The 21,323-nt window shown below is 34.6% G+C and overlaps 1 protein-coding gene across 3 annotated transcripts in view; it reads right to left on the bottom strand.

The window, feature by feature from the left end:
* Nucleotides 1–21,323, bottom strand: part of EPC2 (enhancer of polycomb homolog 2) — a 127,297-nt gene that overhangs the window by 22,353 nt on the left and 83,621 nt on the right. For 2 of the 3 annotated variants that reach the window (XM_024976767.2, NM_001192242.2), the window contains 5 exons: nt 18,387–18,532; nt 10,810–11,016; nt 3,933–4,081; nt 3,141–3,273; nt 848–1,039 (listed from right to left, as the gene is read on the bottom strand). In XM_024976767.2, the coding sequence (XP_024832535.1) occupies nt 848–1,039; nt 3,141–3,273; nt 3,933–4,081; nt 10,810–11,016; nt 18,387–18,532 (827 nt within the window). The remainder of the gene's footprint in view (nt 1–847; nt 1,040–3,140; nt 3,274–3,932; nt 4,082–10,809; nt 11,017–18,386; nt 18,533–21,323) is intronic. The other variant, XM_024976769.2, reaches the window with a different exon arrangement.

Consider the following 21,323-nt stretch of genomic DNA (forward strand, 5'->3'; position numbering starts at 1 on the left):
CAAATTTTATATAAACTCTAGATTTTAAATAGTTACTACAACAAGGAGTTTTATAAACTGTCTTGCTTCCAAATTTATCTGTCATGTTGATTTAAAAAAAATTTTTTTAAGCAAGTCAGTCAAAATGTTGAAATACAATAACACATTATAGTACTTTCTTTAGGTTTCCTATACTGTATGAAAAAGAAAAAAGGAGGCCACTGCTACACCAGGTGCTAAACAATGTATTTTTTAAAATCAATCCTTTAGAATATAAAATAAAAGTTTTGTTTTAAAAGACAGCACATACGAAACAAAAATTGAGATTTTTAAACTGTTAAAATTTGCTATAAAACTGCTATAATATAACCAAAGAATTATTTTCACAAGTTAAAATTTGAACCAATTCTAAATCTTCTTTGGAGTCAAATAGTTATTGTTAAATAAATTAGCACAATTTTCATTAAAAGTTGTAAAATACAATGCTGATGGAATATGGAAATTATTATTGGTGAATGTTTATAATTATGTGTTAAATGTCTTAAAATATTTATAATCTTTAGCTCAGGATTTCCGTTTCTAATCATCTATTTCAAATATGGAAGGATGAGGCAGAGATGCTCATTTTTATAAAAGGGAGAGCTTAAAACCACCTAAATGCTACACAAAAGAAATAAAATATATTCAACTGATAGAAAATAACAAAGCAAAAACCATTTCAGTAACTACATAAATAATGTGGAAAACGTTTATGTTATAACATTAAGTGAAGAAAGCAAGAATCAAAACTCTAATATATTATGTTTTAAAATAGAGCAATATAAAAGACTAGAAGAAAATGTCTGTAAAATAGTTTTAAAACAAGCACCTGTGGAAATTCATCTTCCTCTGAGCTGTGAAAGTCATATTGCTTAAGGTCACTCTTATTGATCACAGGCAAGGTCTCAGGAGTGGGCTGTTGAGATGTTAGCACAGCCTCTGCTTTAGGCTTCTTTGGGTACTTCTTCTTTTGACGAACCACATCAGAAGCCTCTTCTTTCAAAGACAAATGATGCGGGTGCTGTTTACATGATGATTTTTCCCCCAAAAGGAAGAAATGAAAATCATTTTAGAAATCATAAAAAACTATACTGCTCTTTGAAAAAACATACATTTTTACCCAGGAGGTGACTTTATTTTCTGGTTTTAATATGCAGAAACTATTATGTGATGATAAGCTAAAAAGTGCTTTGTGTTCACAGATTACAGTGAAAAATAACTGACATTTAAATTTACTTTTTTATATTGTTATCAATACTTTAAACTAAGATATTAGTGATTTTTAAAAATTATTCTTTATTATGCAATCCAGTATTTAAAACATATTTAAATTCTATTTTAATTTTATTTAAGTCTACTGATTAATGATGAAAATTAACTATTTTTATTTTTTAAATGACTTGAATTAGATTATAAATTCATTAATTCATTTCTATGTTTATTTCTAATTTTTAAAAATACCTACATGTAGAATAACTTTTCTGAGACAGAAGAGCTTATTAATTAGGGAAAAAACCTTCACTTTTTAGAATTAATTACCACCTTATCTGAACAATAATCAAACTGTCTTCAAGTACCCCAGAGTTCTTTGGTGGCACGCAAGAGGCTGTCTGGCAGAGACTTAACTGATGGGTGGAGTCTAGAACCCAGCAATCCTCAACAGAGCAGCTGTTTCTGTTTTAATATACTAGCATTCCTTTTAATAAATAAGAATCTACTTTAAAAAGTTTGAAAATGACTGTTCTAAGCATCAAATTACAAGCGCTAACAAAGTGTAAAAGTATTTAGGAAGTTTTACATTTTTTCAAGTAGCTCAGATTTTCATTAAAACTACTTTAGGGTCAAAAATGTTATACATGATGAAAACATTGCTGAAACACTGAGTTATTGAGCTATAAATGCTTTCATACAATGGGCATGGCTATGACATCAAAAAGAAATCCCCAACTTCTCAGAAATTACTTATATTTTAAAGTAGGATGTGTGACAAAGGAAACATAGTTAACTATGTGAAATGCAATCATATTTCTAAAATTAGTATTTAAATAGTGTGGGTGTTTAATCTTAGAGGTGATCTAAGATTAAGAATCAATATATAACAATGGCTGATTCTGCACTAATTTGGGGTTGAGATTTTCATATTCTATGCCTATCAGTAATATTCCTAGGAAAAGCATTGATTTAGAACTAGATTTAAAAAAATAATGTACAAAATGACATTTATTGTCTAGTTTATTGCAAAGTAAGTGTGATTTAAAGGGTAGGTGGGCTAGATGCCTGTGATTAATAAGAAAGAACTTTGGTGTTTGAATTGACACAGTTGAATAATGGAGGAGTCTCCCTACTCCATTCTTCCTTGACCTTTAAGAAAGAACCCATGAAAAACGAGGATTGTGCACATTTTTAAAAGATGAATTTTCCACAAACATCCTAAGCCGTTTTAAAAATCCTGCTACATAGTAGAGCTCTACTGTCTAAAAACTCAGCCAATAACCTGTTTCTTTGTAAAAATCTAAGCTCTTCAAAGGTTTTATTAATTTTTGCATTTCTCAACTGAATGCGTTTATACACCAAGTGAATAATGAATAAATATAACTCTTCAGTCTAAGAAACTAATTACTAGTCTCTATAGAGTTCTAGAAGTTATAGGACTTTTTCAAGTCAAGATAAACAGCAACTGATAAATGCTGGTTATGGCAATAGTGAGGACAGTAACTTTGAATAGTCTCAATGAAGAAAGGTTTAATTTTGATGCCTGCCATCACAATGCAGGATTTGCTAAGGCAGTGATAATAACTAAGCTGTAATTACCATTATTCTGTAGGGATACAAGATAGCACAGTTGAAAACACATGGTTTTTGGTGTTAGACCTAGACTCAAAATCTTAAACCTGCCACTTAATAACTATATGATCTAAAAGTCACACAGAGGTAAAAATCTACCTCAAAGGGATGTTGTAAGATTAATCAACATGCATATAAAAAATCCTAGCAAAGTGCAAAAAGTAGGAACTCAAACATGTTAGTAATCTTCCTTCTTAACCAAACTATTATAAGACAATTTCAGAAACCAAATGTCCAGTCAATATTATCATACATGCTTCTCCCCAGAAGATACTCACTTTAGTTTTACATTCTTGGACTTTGTGATGATTTCCATTATGAAGAGTTGCTGGAGTGGTATATAATTCTTTTTCTGATCTATTGATCTTCACTTCATTAAGGATTTCACCACCATAGTCTCCTAAATGATATCTTGAAAAGGAAATAATATATAAGAAAATGTTACAGTTCAAAAATAAAAAAGAAATAAAAAACCAATGATACATCATTTACTTGGAACACAACTAATCAGACAGAGCCAACAATTAATCGGATTATTCTTAAGAGAGAAAACGCATGGGAATAAAGAAGCTCATATTTGGGATTTAGTAAAAAACAAAACTCTCCTAATCTCTAAGATACACAGAAGATGGACTCTTCATACATTTCATATTTTCAGGAAAAGGATTATTACATTGGTGAATACATTTTCAAAATGCACCGAAACAAGTATTTCCTAACTAATCAAAAAAAAAAATCAATTAAACATTTATTTCTCTCAAATTGTGTTTAATAGAAACTTTAATACGATCTCCAAGTTCTTTTCTAAATACACTTAAATAATTCTGCAACAACAAGAAATTAAGTGTAACAGAGGATCTATACTATTCACAAAAATATCTCCCAAATTTGCAACCCAAACTGGCAACTTAATGGTTTAAAAACAAAAAGCAAAAACTAGCAATCACAATTTTCAAAAAATGTAGATATTGTTAGATAATCAATTTCAATAGTTATAAAGCTGAAATTTGGTTACATTTTGCCTTTCATTTGACTGAAGCATTACTGGTATGTAAGAATAGCAATGTTACCTTTTTTCCACAACTTCTAAGGTTAAGTGCAATAATTCTCGTTTTGTTTTCTCTCTTCTCTTAATCATTTCCAAAATTGTTATGGCTCTACTAAATTCTCGTCTCAGTTTCAACATCTTTTCATAAGAGGCTTCATCATTCTTTCGATTCTATTTAAAATAATAAGTTTAAAAGAATAAATCCAACTGTCCAGATTTCCAGCCTCATTCATCAAAATCTTATCAGACCTAAATTCATTCTATAAAAGCAAAATGTTAAACACACACACACACACATCTAAACAGCAATTACATTAAGACAAGCTATTTAACTAAAAACAAAAAAAAGCAAATATCTCAATAAATATTCAGAAAAAAAAGTTGCCAGCTGTTGAAAAGATGGAATGACACAGATGGGATAATTCCAACATAAAATTTTTAAAGTCTGCCTGAAACAAAAACTACTATATCAAAAAATGTGATCTTTTCTTATTGTTATAAGGTCTTTTTCAATGACAGAGAGAAACAGTTCTGTCAAATCAAGGTTATCTAAAAATAGCCAAACTGAGTTGCTATCCTTTCAGCCTTCTAATCATGGCTGGACAGTTCAATACACTACAGTGTAAAGATTCACAATGACAAGCAAAGCTTCACTTTAAAAACTCAGATATAGTATGGGGAGGGAGGAGGGAGGAGGGTTCAGGATGGGGAACACGTGTATGCCTGTGGCGGATTCATTTCGATATATGGCAGAACCAATACAATATTGTAAAGTTTAAAAAAAAAAAAAAAAACTCAGATATAAAACAGATTACAGAATATAAAGGATCTCAAGGAATGGAATTACCATGCTGAATATAGTATAACCTCATTGCAGAGTAGAAAAAGAGATCTACTAGTAAAGGTCTGAATTTCATTATAAATTCTTACTTTGAAGTGTCAAAAGTAACTTGAACTAACTCACAGGTAAAAGTTCTAACTAATAACTAGAGAAGGCTCAGTTATAATTACCTGCATCATCTGCATCTAAAAGTTACTGTTAATAAAAATATTTTGTTCAATCAAATAGCCACAGAATTCTTACTTTCTATTAGGTGTGGAACTATCTGTTTAAAAATAGACCACTGCCACTTCTCATTCTATATGTTCAGACTGTATTTAAGCAAGCTTTCCATACTTGACTTAATAAAGCAATGTGACATTAGAAATCTGAACCCAAAGAAAGCCAAGTTTCGTATTGGAGGATTATAAAAGATAAAATAAAACTTGAAGAAGATACAAAGTTTTACTGTTTTCTTTTGCGTAGTTTCTTGCATTTAAAAATTAATCATTACCTATAAAACATTACTTAAACTAAATCTCATTAAGGCAGTGCATACTGAATATTAAAAAATACTATGTTATTAATAATAAATCCTCTTTAATCTTATCCAAAGGAAATACATCACTTTCCCCCTTCAGTAATATATGTGACAAAAGACAAAAATCTAAAGCACAGTTTTAAGCAAAATATTTTGTAACCAGGCAGCAGCTGCACCTTATGATTGAAAAAAAATGAACATAACCAAGAGCAAATATTAAAGTACAAAATACTTGAATACTTTAGTATTGATCTCTGTAAAAAGTATTACACATGTCTTCTATCCTCAAAAGGCTTAAAGTCTAAGAATGAAAGAAATGTAAGTCCCAAAGATAAATAACAGCAGCTGAAGAAAAAGTGCACCAGCACCTTTTCCAGCTGTCCTCCTCCTCACTCCATGTTCCACTTGGACTCTGCACTTCTGCCCCTTCCTACTCATTCATCTCCTGCTCTCTCGAGGCCCAAATAAGTAGCTTCCCTAAGTTTTCTTTACCCCACTCCTGCCCTTTCTTCTACTTTTACCTTTTACTGTGAAATAATTTGATTTACAAAAAAGCTACAAAAATAGTATAAAAAATTCCCATATTATCTTCATCCACATTCCCCAAAGGTTAATATGTTGTATTTGCTTTATGTATCTCTATGATGTATATACACATTGTTACAGACTGAACATTTGCATCTCCTGAAAATTCGTATGTTGAAATCCTAACCATCCAATGTGATTTTTATTTGGAGGTGAGGGCTTTGTGAGTCCTCATGAATGGATCAGTGCCCTTATAAAAGAGACCCCAGAGAACTCTCTTGCCCCTTCTGCCATGTGAGGACACAGCAAAAGGACCATCCGTGAAACAAGAAGCGGGCCCTCAATAGACACCGAGTCTGATAATACCTGGATCTTGGACTTCCCAACTTCCAGAACTGAGAAATAAATATTCATTGTTTAAGCCACCCAGTCTATGTATTTTTGTTACAATAGCACAAATGGACTATGACACACATACATGTATGTATATAAACACATACATACATAACTTATTAGCAAGAGTATTTTTAAATATTTTTCAAGTTGAAGATATAATGCCTTCATCCCCTAAACACTTTAATGTATATTTTCTAAGAATAATGACAGTCTCTTATACAATCTCAGTAACATTATCAAAATCAGGAAATTAACTGATATAAAAACTATTATCTAATTTATAGACTCTCCTCATATTTCACCAATTGACCCACTAATGTCCTTCACAACTAGAAATACAACAGTTAGTATATAGATTTCCTATATTTATATAATGTTACTATAAAGGTCATTGGTGGGAAATAATAATTTTTATTATTAAAATTTATTATTAATAAAAAATTCTTTGCCAGTCTAGGATCTGATTCAGGATTAAAATTGAATTTAGCTGTCATGTCTCTTTGGCTGTTGTGCAGTTGCTCAGTTGTGTCCGACTGCGACTCCATGGACTGTAGCACACCAGGTTCCCCTGTCCTTCACTATCTCATAGAGTTTGCTCAAACTCATGTCCATTGAGTCAGTGATGCCATCTAACTATCTCATCTCTGTCACCTCCTTCTTATCCTGCCTTCAATCTCTCCCAGCGTTAGGGTCTTTTCTAATGAGTTGGCTCTTCAAAACAGATGGCCAAAGTACTGGAGCTTCAGTTTCATCATCAGTCCTTTCAATGAATATTCAGGGTTGAATTCCTTTAGGATTGACTGGTTTGACCTCCTTGCTAGCCAAGAGTCTCTCAAGAGTCTTCTCCAACACCACAGTTAAAAAGCATCAATTCTTTGGCGCTCAGCTTTCTTTATGGTCCATGTCTCTTTAATCTTCTATAAGTTGGAATACTTACTCTGACTTTCTATCGTGATCATGACCTTGACAGTTTTGAAGTGTAGAAGCCATTTATTTTTTGTAGAATGTTCGTTAATTTGGGTTTCTTTGATGTTTTTCCACATTTAAATTGGGGTTGTGAACTTTTGGTATGACCATTACAGAAGTGAAACTGTGTCCCTTGCTCATCATGCCAGGAGCTAAATGATACCTATTTGTCGGATTACTGCTGATGTTAACTTTGATCACTCGATTAAGATGGTGCTTGCCAGGTTTCTCTAGTCAAATTACTATTTTTCTTTTCTTTTTTTAATTAAAAAGTACACTATGGGACTTTATATAATCAAATTTCCCCCATCAGTTTATCATCCGTTACTTCTAACTTTTGCCAGAGACAATGGTAGTTGCCAAATGAACACCATCATTTCACTGACATTTGTAAGTTGGAAATCTATGGTAAAGAAAAGCATTCTCTTTTATCTATCATCCATCCATACATTTATATCAGTATGGATGCATGGGTTACTTTATGAGTTATAATCCATTACTCTCCTTATTGTGACACACAAACTTCCCCAGATGTGATCAGCAGAGTCACTCTAATTTAAGCTGGCTCCTGAGGCTTTCTGACACAGCTCCAACATTCTTTCATCACATTTTTATATTCTGGCAAAGCAGAATGTTCCAAATTTACCTGTATGCTTTCCTAGTACCAGACCTGAAATCAACCATTTTTTTTTTAAGGAGCCCTGGTTTCCTTAAAACAGTATTTTTACATGCTACTCTAGTTGCTTCTATATGGGAAATCCTGGAGGAGTCTGGTGGGCTCCAGTCCATGGATCACAAAGAGTCAGACACAACTTAGCGACTAAACAACAACAAAATACCAGCTACATAGCTTCTTCCCTTTCAGATAACTTCTTCGTGAATTTTTGGAGTCTTATGTAATCTGGGCCTCGTTCACTATTCATCTCTGTCAAAACCAGATCTTGAGGTTTCCTCACGGTTTTAGAACAGTTACATTTCTGTCTCTTGGCTTGAAGACCATTTCTAACATTGTCTTCACAAGAAGGCTAAATGGTGGTGGGCCAGCAGCGGGGGAGGAGGAACTGTGGTTTATAACCTGACCAACTCAGGCAGTCATGATTTTAGCTTTATGTAAGGTACTAGGTTGATGGAGAAGGAAATGGCAAACCACTCCAGTACCCTTGCCTGGAAAACCCCATGGACAGAGGAGCCTCGTGGACTATAGTCCACTAATTGCTTCTAGACGCTCTAAGTGAACAGAGCTAGGAAATAAGCCTATAATACATTTATGTACATCAACAAGCACAGATTTATATCTATTTCTAGCTGCAGCAATATTAAAATCTGTAAGTTCATAGTGACATCTTTTCTGTGCTTTTAAGATTGTCTACTTCCTATATTCAAATTTACTCATTCCCTTTACCCTTCTCCACAACCAACTCTGTTTAGAGCAAATTCCTGTCTTCCTATTCCAGTTAAATATTACAGTTTTGATCAACTGCCAAATCTCTAGGGAAGCAGTTCTCAAACTGCTATAATTTATAGTTAACTATAGATCTTTGTAAACCAAGGCTAATTCACAAGTGATTGTTATGTGCAGCCAGACTGAGAAGCACCACCCTGGAAGTTTGTTCTCCTGCCTATCTTGCTTCACCTGGGCCACACAGGAGGAGAGAACGAAGGCACACATGTTAACAGTTTTACCTGTGGGTTAAACACAGAAATGTATACGCTGATTCAAGCCTTCCCAGTCAGTGCATTCAGACACGCCGGCACCTTAACACCATCTCACTTAAGAATGTCCTAAAGCACTTAAGCACTCACAAACTAAACATTAGTTTAATGTTTAAAATTAAGTTCTAGACTTCTAAGCAAATATTTCAGAAGTCCTTTACTCTAGCCTTTGCAGCAGCTATTTATATAGCTACCCCCTCTGGAATGTTTTTAAGTTTGTGGGAATAGGAAAGGAAGCAGAGAACCTCTGTGAACTAGTATTCATTTTTTGCATATCCCAGTGCCCAACCACCTCTTGAACACCTAGGGTACTCATTCTCGACTGCTTTCCCAATTTTCTCATTTTAAAACTCAGACATTTCCAAGAAACAATAGTATATGTGAAGGGGAATAGTCTCTGGTCCCACAACTAAAGACAGAGAAATAAAAAGACCATTGAAAAAGAAAATGTACCATGCTAGAGATGAATAAGAAAATAACAGATAAGAGGAAGGGTAGGAATCACAGCGTCAGGAAAATGCTGGCCTAGTTATTATACAATGGAGAAATGCCTAAACACAGGAACTTGTTTCTAGCAATTCGCAAAATGTGCTGGTTAGAAAACAGTGATTTAACTTATGTAAGAATAAAACACATTTAAGTATTAGGAATATTGTTTTTTTATGTCAATAATACTGCTATTTTAAGTATTCATGCTTATCCATTAAAAGAAACCCAACAGTACTTTTCCTTCAAAATATATTGCTGTTTTGCAATACATCTGAACCAATTATATTTCTCTTAAAAATTGGAAATTTAGATTTTTCAATAATTCAGATAAACCTCTCCTTCCTCATATCTAAATTTATAAAACCTTACTGTATTTACAAATTTATCTCATATAGTCTTTTCTAAACAAGGCATTAATCTTCATGAAATATCTAATATCTCCGTAGCCAAAAACCAAAACACCAAATTGAAAACTCAGTCTGGGTTAGGGAAGGTCATCTACATTTGGGAAATCCAAGAAATAGTTATAAAAACTAGTTGTTAAGCAGAAGAGTTTCCCCTAAAATATACTTTCCCTGGCAGCTGTTATGCTTCACAGCTGTTATATTAACAGCTGACAAGGACAAGCACTCCATGTTTGGAGAAACAGGAATCCAGAGAAAACGCTGGACCTCCAATTACAATTCCTTCCGTTTTTTACGTCTGCATGTTCCTAATATTCTACAACGTTACAGAATGTGTTACTGCGTCTGGTGTTTATTATTATGAGAAGTGGAAGACAGTGACTACCCCCTCTAAAATAACGTTTTCTTCTTTACCGTATCATTTCACAGCATGAGACCCAGTTTCTCTTAGAATTCTGGCTCATCTTGCTTGTGAAAGCTAGGTGAGGACAAGTTTGTCAATTTGAAATCTGACACAACTGACAGTTCAGAAAAGGGGAAAAAGATTTTGCCGTCTTACTGTCTTACTTGTGACTGTTAGCAGAACAGGCTTGAAAATGAACCTTTACCAACTTCCCATGACCCCACAGGAGTTAGAGGGAGTAAAGTCCTTTTTTACATTCATGATTTAGAATATGGTTTCAAAGGAACTCTTAAGCTTCCAAATAGAAGATACGTATAGAATGTACAGCTTACTGAAGAACTCAAAACTCCTGTTTCCTCATAACATGAATTTCCTCATATCACTTCAACTGCAAGCCTAAAATGATGTAATCAATAGATTTATAAAGCTCATCGGTATTAAATAAACATTAAACAAACATTGCAAACAACTGGAGGATAGAGGTTACTGAAGAGCAGGCTTTCTAATATAAAGTTCAACAATGTCATTAGCGTCACTTTATGTCCAAATTACTCAAAATTACTCAAGCTATAGGCAGAAAAAAAAAGTATTGGTCTTAAATACTATCTAGGTACATTCAGTTAAACCTAATTTGCATATTACCTTTCGAGTTTGCATTTTTTCTGTTCTCCTCCGAAAGGCAACATAAGGGTCATTGTTGGTAGAGCCATCTCTTTTCTCTTGTTTTATCTGAGGAATGAGGGATGGTCCCCTGCAGTTTTTACGTTTTCTCACCCAGTAGTCATATACAGCTTTAATAAGGTAATCATCTTCGTTTAGCAGCAGTTTTGCTTCTTGAAGTGTTACAAGCTAAATAAAAAATAAAAACTGTCATTAATTACAATCCTTGGGGAAAACATTTAAAGATTAAACTTTGTCTACAGGAAAAAAATGTGGTCAGTCTAACAGTTATGATCAGGTATCATGATGGCAAAAAGCACAATTCAATTCAATCTAACAAAGAATTTATTAGTAAGATTTACCAAAATTAGAAATTTGCCCTAAGAGGTAGTGAGTTCCACCACTTAAAATATTTAAGAAGCCTGAATTAATGAGAAGTCTACAGTAAGTCTTGAACTAGAGATATCCAGAGTCCTTCGAAATTCTGATACTCTGTGATTCCACACACTGGAGGACCTACTAGTCTTCGTCTACTAGCATCATTAAGCGTTTCTGTTTTTCAACAGAAAATAGAATTTACAGGTGGTTTCTTTTTACCTCCCTCCAAAATAAATGAATACTTTCTAATATATTGCTAACTGAATACACACATGACTTCTCTGAAATTGAAAAGGACAAACTAAGCATGTTTCCAGAATTTTCAACACTATACAATCTTGAATTTTTTGTACCAGTCACATACAAAACAATTTCTCTACAAAGCTGATTAAATACTAGAGAATCCTTATTCTCAATATTCATCTTTCTGATGACAATGTCATGTCTGGGACAGTGGCATCTCAGAGATCTCTCTCTCCTTTATCAATGCAGCCAACATATGTTGACATTATCTCAAAAGTAAAGTTTGTAAAAATTTGCTTGGTCACATCTGTTTCCCTGCTCTTTGCGAAGATCACAGAGGCTAACAAGATGGATTAGGGGTTACAAAGATCCATTTGTAGTGAAGCTTAGAAAAATATTATGGAGTTTTAGGGCTGTGAATGCCTACTGAAGTAGTGGTACCCCAATCTTTTTACTTTTATTACTTTAGAGATGAAGATTCATTTTCAAAACAAACTGAAATATCTCCTAAAACTTGGAAATGGGGGGGAAATATCACTGAAATTTTAAGATCAGCATACTAATCAATTTGGTGGTTGTATTAATTCATTTGAAGAAAGTATGACTTACAAAACGTATTTTTAATATGATCTGATTTCTCATATTGGTATTACTTGATGCAATAAATGTAACAATCATTTGGACAATGATCATTTGGACTTTTAGTCCTATGATGGTGACTACTAGAGCTAATTAGTTGGTTTCTTATTATAATTTGGCTGCCAAGATGGTGTGACTACAGGAAGAGACTACACTGACAATATCAACTCAAGTATTCCAGTCCGTGTGACAGTTACTTTTAGTGCAATACAATTATAAATGGCCATTGTTTGGTTTATTCAGTCTCAGTGGAGTCAGCTTAAGTGCATCTGAGAGACTGAGTAACATGGTCTCTAAAGAGGACAGCCAGAGCCTGAAACATGAGACCAAACCAAAAGAACGAATATTTTCCAAACATCAGCCTGAAGTGAACAGTCTCCCACTGTTGAAGTTCTGTGGAATGATGATGCATACTTTCAAAGTCTATAAGGACGGTGGAAGAATAAGAACAGAGCTTTCTGGATCTAACAAAATTCCACCACATGCTTGGGGCTTCGTAGCATAACTGGTAGCTCTGGGGACCAAGGGGAACAGTGCTGTGACATTGCATGTGCTTCAACTCTGGTCATTCTGCTTCTGATAAAATTTTATAACCTTCACTGATTAAATCAAGAACTTAATCTAATCCTGGAGTGGGGAGGAACATAATCTCTTTCCATCAACCCGAAGAATCATGGTGAATTGCCGATACAGTGTTATCAAAATAACACTGCTTCCTATCTTTCTGCAAGAGATGTCAGGAGATTAAAACAATGCCTCAGATTTTCTTCTCTTGGTGCTTCTTGCTCCTGCTAGAAATGTCCTGCCTGGTGGTTAAGCGCCCTCTTTATAGCTGAGGTAACAAGAACCCAATACACAGTTTAAACATCCTGACATTACTTTTCTGGGTTAACTGTATTTTCTCAGTCAACTGCTGTTTTCATATTGTTATATCGACTGAGCGACTGAACTCGACTGATGACCAACTTTTATTTTATTGGATAATTTTGGTTTTACTCATTCTGTAAAAATTAGCTTTAGTTATTCTAGGGCAACCAGTATCAGTGCCTCTCTACTATCATGGTGACAACATTAAATTTAACTGGCAAGATCTATATACAGATAAAATAGCCACAAATTAAACCACATGATTGAAAATCCACAAAAACAGAATCCCACTACTTTTATATCCTAAGATAAAAGTTCTGCCATTTAGCACTTCACCCACTAGAAAGCAGTGGAAACTACTATTTAATTGGCAAAGGGATCTGTGATAAATTTATGATTTCCAAGACAGCTCTGACTTACTTGACTTACTTATTTTGAGGGTAAGGGATGGGAGATAAAAATTATTCTTCTTTTAGACTGAATACTCATTGGAAGGACTGATGCTGAAGCTCCAATACTCTGGCCACCTGATGCGAAGAGCCGACTCATTGGAAAAGAGCCTGATGCTGGGAAAGATTGAGGGCAGGAGGAGAAGGGGGCGACAGAGGATGAGATGGTTGGATGGCATCGTCAACTCAATGGACATAAGTGAGCAAACTCAGGGAGAGAGTGCAGGACAGGGAAGCCTGGCGTGCTGCAGTCCATGAGGTTGCAAAGAGTCAGACACAACCGAGTGACTGAAAAACAACAGACTGCAACTAGCTCCATGAGAACAAAGATCATTTACTTTGCTTACATACAAAACTCAGCCTTCCCTGGTAGCTCAATGGTAAAGAGTCCGCCTACAATAAAGGAGATGCAGGGGACACAGGTTCGAACCCTGGGTAGGGAAGATCCCCTGGAGGAGGAAATGGCAACCCAATCCATTATTCTTGCCTGGAAAATTCCAGGACAGAGGAACCTGGCAGGCTACAGTCCATGGGGTGGCAGTCAGTCAGACATGACTGAGCATGCACACATATACAAAATTCATGGTTTAGAAATTTCAATAAATGCATAAATTTAATATTTAATACACAAATGAATAAAACACATGTAAAAATTAATGCTTTTACATATAAAATAGCCAGTTAAGCAGTAAGTCCAACATTACTATATCAACTACCCAACAGTCCAATAACAAGTCTCAGTCCATCATTTGTGCTATCGGTTGTGGGTAAGATAACAAAGTAAACTTTAAGACAAATCCAGTACCTAAAGAAACTGACAATATGGGAATTAATGTAAGAGACACAAATTAATAAGAGAACAACGTAAGAACTTCAGAACTGAGTATTAGTGCATGCCAGGCTTCCCTTGCCTTCACTCTCATCCCTGAGTTTGCTCAAATTCATATCCATTGAGTCGGTGATGCCATCCAACCATTTCATCCTCGGTCATTCACTTCTCCTCCTGCCTTAAATCTTTCCCAGGAATCAGGGTCTTTTCCAGTGAGTCAGCTTTTCACATCAGGTGGCCAAAGTATTGGAGCGTCAGCTTCAACATCAGTCCTTCCAATGAATATTCAGGGTTGATTTCCTTTAGGACTGACTGGTTTAATCTCCTTGCTGTCCAAGGGACCCTCAAGAATCCTTTTCAACAACATAGTTTGAAAGCATCAGTTCTTTAGCACTCAGCCTTCTTTGTGGTCCAACTCTCACATCTGTACATGACTACTGGAAAAATCATAGCTTTGACTATATGGACCTTTGTCGGCAAAGTGATGTCTCTGCTTTTTAATATGCTGTCTAGGCTGTTCATAGCTTTTCTTCCAAGGAGCAAGCGTCTTTTAATTTCATGGCTGCAGTCACCATCTGCAGTGATTTTGGAGCCCAAGAAAATAAAGTCTGTCACTGTTTCATTGCTTTCCCATCTATTTGCCATGAAATGATGGGATGGGATGCCATGATCTTAGTTTCTTGAATGTTGAGTTTCAAGCCTGCTTTTCCACTCTCTTCTTTCACCCTCATCAACAGGCTCTTTAGTTTCTCTTCACCTTCTGCCATTAGAGTGGTATCATCTGCATAGCTGAGGTTGTTGTTACTTCTCCCAGCAATCTTGACTCTAGATTGTGCTTCATTCAGTCTGGCATTCCACATGATGTACTCTGCATAGAAGTTAAATAAGCAAGATGACGATATACAGCCTTGATGCACTCCCTTCCAAATTTTGAACCAGTCTGTTGTTCCATGTCCAGTTCTCACTATTGCTTCTTGACCTGCATACAGGTTTCTCAAGAGGCAGGTAAGGTGATCTGGTATTTCCGTCTCTTTAAGAATTTTCCACATTTTGTTGTGATCCAAACAGTCAAAGGCTTTAGCCTAGTCACTGAAGCAGAAGTAGATATTTTTCTGGAATTCCCTTGCTTTTTCTATGATCCAATGGACGTTGACAACTTACTACTGGTTCCTCTGTCTTTTCTAAATCTGTACATCTAGAAATTCCCAGTTCACATACTGTTGAAGCCTAGTTTGAAGGATTAGGAGCATTACCTTGTTAGCATGTGGAATGAGTGTAATTTGAAAATGTAACTGTGATTTAAAAAAAAGCCAAAAAACAGAAGGTGGTAGTTTATTGAGAAAGACAGGCTCAAGTGAAAGGGCTCTTTTGGAAATAGGGCCCCTTGGCACATTTTTGGGCAAAAAGAAAAAGACTGAAGAAATGAGAGAAGAAATCATTGAAGATTGAGTATTCAAGGAACACACAGGTGCACAACAAAGAGTCAGAAATTTAGCAACTAAAGATAAGGGGTTTTAAAAACCCACAAGATCCTAAATTTTGGGAGTCACTGAAGAGAGAATGAATATAGTATAAGATCATCTGAAGTTAAGAGATTAAGTTTTAGAAAGATTAAACTTAAGGGTCTGTGGGTCTAGATGGAGAATCCATAAGGCAGCACAAGATGAGAAAAAAGAATATCCTGGGGCTTAAGAAAGAGGTCAAGGCTAAAGGCATACGTATTTTATAATACACACAAAACTCCGCAATGAGGTGATTAACCCCCAAATAATCAGGATATGAATACCAAGAACAAAATTTTATGAAACCTTAATGTTCACAGCAGTTGAATGAAAAGGGAGCCAGTAAAATAAAGTTAGAAGAAATGGTCATAAAAAATCATTAAGGAAACCAAAAGGAAATGATCTATATTTGAAAGACCAAAGGTGATGACAGTTTTAAGAAATGAGAGCTCAAATAAGACAAAAGGATGGGGGCTGAAAATAATCACGGATGCTGGCAACAGTAGTTTTCAATAACTTCATTGCAACAGTATCCACAGAATAGTGGCAGCAGAAGCTTTTGCCTCAGTCCATCTTTTATGTCTTTCTCTACCAATCTAATACCAGTTTAACCATAAACTTGATTCCTTGCCCTGGACTCTGGTATTATACTGCCTTGCAAAATAAGCAAATAAAGAAACCCATGAATTCCCAGATCAGACACTTGGAATAAGGTCTGGCTTTTGCTTGGTTCTATTTAATCTCTGGTTCTATTAATAAGACCAACTTTTTATTCCTATGGCAAAACCTTCACCTTCATCTTCTTTGCAGAAAGTAGATACTATTATGCTCTGAGAACCTAGTCAATTGTTTTATGGCCTGGAAATTTGCATGTGAGCAAAGAGAACTGAAATAGGATGATGCTGATTATCGTTGTTGGTCAGTCGCTCAGGCATGTCCGACTCTTTGCAACCCCATGAACTGCAGCACGCCAGGCTTCCTTGTTCTTTACCATCTTCTGGAGTTTGTTCAAACTCATGTCCATTGAGTTGGTGATACTGATTATAGTGGATAGTTAATTGCATTGTTGACATGTTTTTTGTTTATCCTGTACTCACTTAGATGGTAAGTTCACAAAGGAAAAGCCTCTATCACTTGTCTTATTCACTTGAACATTAAATAAATATTACTAACTGAATGAAAGAAAGCAAACTACAGAAAAAACAGCTGCAAGCTTCTGATGACATAATTTCAGCCACCATGAGAATTTCTGAGCAATCATGGAAAACAGTAGAAATAACACAAGTCTGATCAAGCCTAGGATTGCTAGGAAAATTTACACATAAAGAAGAAAAACTGAAACTATATCTGATGCCAGTGATCAAAATCCTAGGAAAACTGTGAGGACTAATTATAATGACTTTCACCTTGATGATTAAAACAAATTTCCAATAAGAAAAGACAACCTCTCAAAAATACAAGTAGAATTATTTTTCATAGAGGAGATCTTTTACTATACAAAACCTATTAATAATTCAGTCAAAATAATCCATCTTTTCTTTTTCTTTTTTTTAAAATTTTTATACAATTAAGTTGAATTTTATAAAATTCAGTTTTAATGCATTTTTTGGGTTAGTATACTTCATATTACTTTCCATCAAAATGAGTTGTGGGGAGACTGATAGGCTAAATATGCAGTGAAGTCATTCTACAATGGATAAGTGTGGGAAATGTTCTGAAGAGCTGGTAATACCTCAGGGATTTAAAGGACTAACTTGGAAGTCGGGAGAAAATAATGAATTTGTATAGTTAAACAAGTGAAAAGTTTTAACAGTCTAGTGTAAAAAGCTTATTTATATTAGTAACTTCTTACTGCATTAATAAAAATTAGCATATTAATATACCACATAGGCACAGCAACTATTACTTTTATTTTTAAAATTTAACTGTAATATCAATACATGCTCATTATAATAAATTTGGAAAACAAAGAAAAAGAACATAAAAATCACCAATAATTCCAGTACCTAAATATAACCATTGCTGGCATTTTGTTGCACATTCTTATTTTCTATGCACATGTAGAAATGCTTTAAACAAACCTTAGAGTTTTCCACTTTAGCAATTCTCTGTTCTGTTTTTACAGTCCTTGTATCATGTATAGAATGTTCCACTAAAGAAAATTCCTTTTTTTGTAAATAATTCTTTCACTTAAAATTTTCTATGTTATATAAATAAGCAAAACTAAAATAATCTTAAATGGTAAAAGCACCTTAATACAAATCTGAGCAACTTTATTGATATGAGATGACTACCAATGCAACTCAACTGAGCAAATTTAGTTACTGAAGTGTCAAAAAGACAGTTCTATGAAAAGGATCAAGAAGATATTATAACAATGTAACTAGTATTATTTTTATATCCAAACAAGAAAAAAGTCAGAACTGTACTTTTCATACTCTTATTCAAAGACAGTATGCTTAAGTATTTCTTGAACTGTCAAGGAATATTGTAAATAGAAATTAAAGGATCTTAGGAAAAGAAATTCAAGAGACAGTAAAATAATATAAATGACAGTAAAATGTAATATACTTAGGTCTAAATAAAATGCAAAATAAAACTGCTAATTAGATGAAATGTTAAGACAAGAGACATTTTTACAAGGTACAGTACCTGATTCGAACTGGCTTTTTCAAGTCTGTCAATCATAATTTCAAATTGCAAAGGCTTAATTTCCATCTTTCTGTTAAGTCTATTTAATAAGGTCTCATCTTCTGAGTCCATATCATAATCTGGTTGTTCATTGTCTAGATTAAAGGCTAGAAAAGAAAAAAAAAATCTTCAAACTCAGGAGAAATCATGGAGTTATATAGTGTTTATATTTGACCACAGAATACTCCCAAAGTATATAAAGCACTGACCAGAGTTCATAAGCAGACATAAAAAAATTGGTTTTAGAGATTTAGCTGAAAATAAATTTTAATTCATATATGATTTAAAGTTTAACAGAACACTAAAATAGCAACTAGAATTTTTTATTTTAAAAACAAAGGGTCACAAATATATATTAAAACATAAAAATAACAAATATATTAAAAAAGATAATACTTATTCTCATGGTAGTTTGGCAGCATAATCAGAAGTTATGGAACAAAATTAACAATCCAGAAATAAATTCAAGTACAAAATATATGATGAGAATGGCATTTCAAATCATTGGAAATAAAACAGACTTAAAAAAAAAAGAGGCACTCACGTGACAAACTAATTTTCTTTAAAAAAAATTTTTTTAACATGTGCAACATTATAGATGGATCTGAGGCACTATGCTAAATGAAATAAGTATAAGAAAGACAAATAATGTATGATTTCACTTTTATGTGGAACCTAAAAAAACCCCAAACTCATAGAAAGAGATCAGACTTGTGGTTACCAGAGGCAGAGGGTGGGATGAGGAGGAAACAGAAGGTAGAGGAGCATGAAAGATAAGGAAAAATTGCTAGGAAATTAAAATTTTCAAAATTTCACTTTTGGGGGTACAGTTTCTTCTCTTGGCTGTTAGGTTTTATCACCCATTAACAAAGAGAACAACCAATATGGCAGGTTATTAAGAGTTATTGCTTGAAATATTCTTAGTGATGTGTGCAATAAATTTGCTATTTCAAATGAAATCATCTTTAAGGATTGTCTAGCTCTGAGAAGCTGAATTCTAAATTTGGCCAGAAATTCATTTCTGGGCCCCTGAAGTCAACTGCTTCTTTTTATGAACTGACAACAATCAGGATGAGGTACTCACTAACATTTAGAACAGACCCCCACAATTTTGAATGGACCCCATGAACAGTATGATAAGGCAAAAAGATATGACATTGTAGATGAGAGCGCAGGTCTGTAGGTGTCCAATATGCTACTGGGGAAGAGGGAAGAAACAGCTCCATAAAGAATGAAGAAGCTTCCAGTATCGTGCATTGAACCTGGACTGGCGACTCGTTTCATACATGATATTATACATGTTACAATGGTACAGAGAGGGAGGAGGGAGGAGGGTTCAGGATGGGGAACACATGTATACCTGTGGCGGATTCATGTTGATATATGGCAAAACCAATATAATATTGTAAAGTTAAAAAATTAAATTAAATTAAAATGTCAAAAAAAAAAAAGCAAAAACAACGCCCAGTTGTGGATGTGTCTAGTGGTGAAAGTAAAGTCTGATGCTCTAAGGAACAATACTGCATAGGAACCTGGAATGTTAGGTCAATGAATCAAGGTAAACTGGACGTGGTTAAGCAGGAGAGGGAAAGAGTAAACACTGACGTTTTAGAAATCAGTGAAGTAAAGTGAGCTGGAATGGGTGAATTTAATTCAAATGACTATTATACCTACTACTGTGGGCAAGAATCCCTTAGAAGAAACGGAGTAGCCCTCACAGTCAACAAAAGAGTCCAAAATGCGGTACTTGGGCGCAATCTCAGAAACGACAGAATGATCTCCTTTGATTCCAGCAAACCATTCAACATCACAGTAATCCAAGTCTATGCTCCCAACTACTAATGCCAAAGAAACAAAAGTAGAACACTTCTAGAACTAACACCAAAGACATTCTTTTCATCACAGAGGATTGGAATGCAAAAGTAGGAAGTCAAGAGATACTTGCAGTAACAGGCAAGTTTGGCCTTGGCGTACAAAATGAAGTACGGCAAAGGCTAACAGAGTTTTGCGAAGAGATGCACTGGTCATAGCAAACACCCTCTTCGAACCACAAAAGAGATGACTCTACACATGGACATCACTAGATGGTCAATACAGAAATCTGCTCTAATTCAGGCTCTTAATGAAGATAAAGTATAGAATAGGCAAGAACTTTATTAACAGTATAAATTTTGAAAAGCCTTTGAGGTTTGAAAAATCTCTAGCACATCCTATATCCCTCCTCATAATGAAGTCTCAAAACCACATTTTCCCAAGCCAGTGAAATATTTTTGTATCTTTTATAAATCCACTCCATTAACTTAAGGTATGTAGACCATGAAATTATGACAACTGGTTGGACTGTTATCTTTAGATATGAAAGACTAGTTATATTATGTACATGGAATTAATAAAATTGCCTTAATAGTGTTTTTCCACTGATTTCTCTGCCTAACTTGAGATAGTTAGAAAAATAGGTATTTAGAATGAAACCAGGAGTCATCAAAGTAACTGTTAGCCAAATCTCAATCATCTGTGACTGCTTTCCCACTACAAGATCAGAATTTAAAGACTTCCCTGGTGGTCCAGTAAATTCTGACTCTGTGCTTCCAATACAAGGGGCACAGGTTCAATCCCTGGTTGGCAAACTATGATCCTGCCACAGGGTGCATCCAGAAAGAAACAAGAGCAGAATTTAGAATGTGTGACAGATCAGATGGCCTGAAAAGCCAGAAATGTGTATTATCTGTCCCTGTACACAAAGTTTACCAACGTTTGGGGTAAACTCTACATATGTTGGCACTGACCGACTAAAAAACTTTCCTGATTATTCAGGACACATGGTCAGACCCACTCCTTATCCAGAACTGAGAAACTAAAGTTCTTTCTGGCTCCATGCCATCTTTTCTCTCAAATTTT

Source organism: Bos taurus, chromosome 2 (genome assembly GCF_002263795.3).
Source record: "Bos taurus isolate L1 Dominette 01449 registration number 42190680 breed Hereford chromosome 2, ARS-UCD2.0, whole genome shotgun sequence".
NCBI lineage: Eukaryota > Metazoa > Chordata > Mammalia > Artiodactyla > Bovidae > Bos > Bos taurus.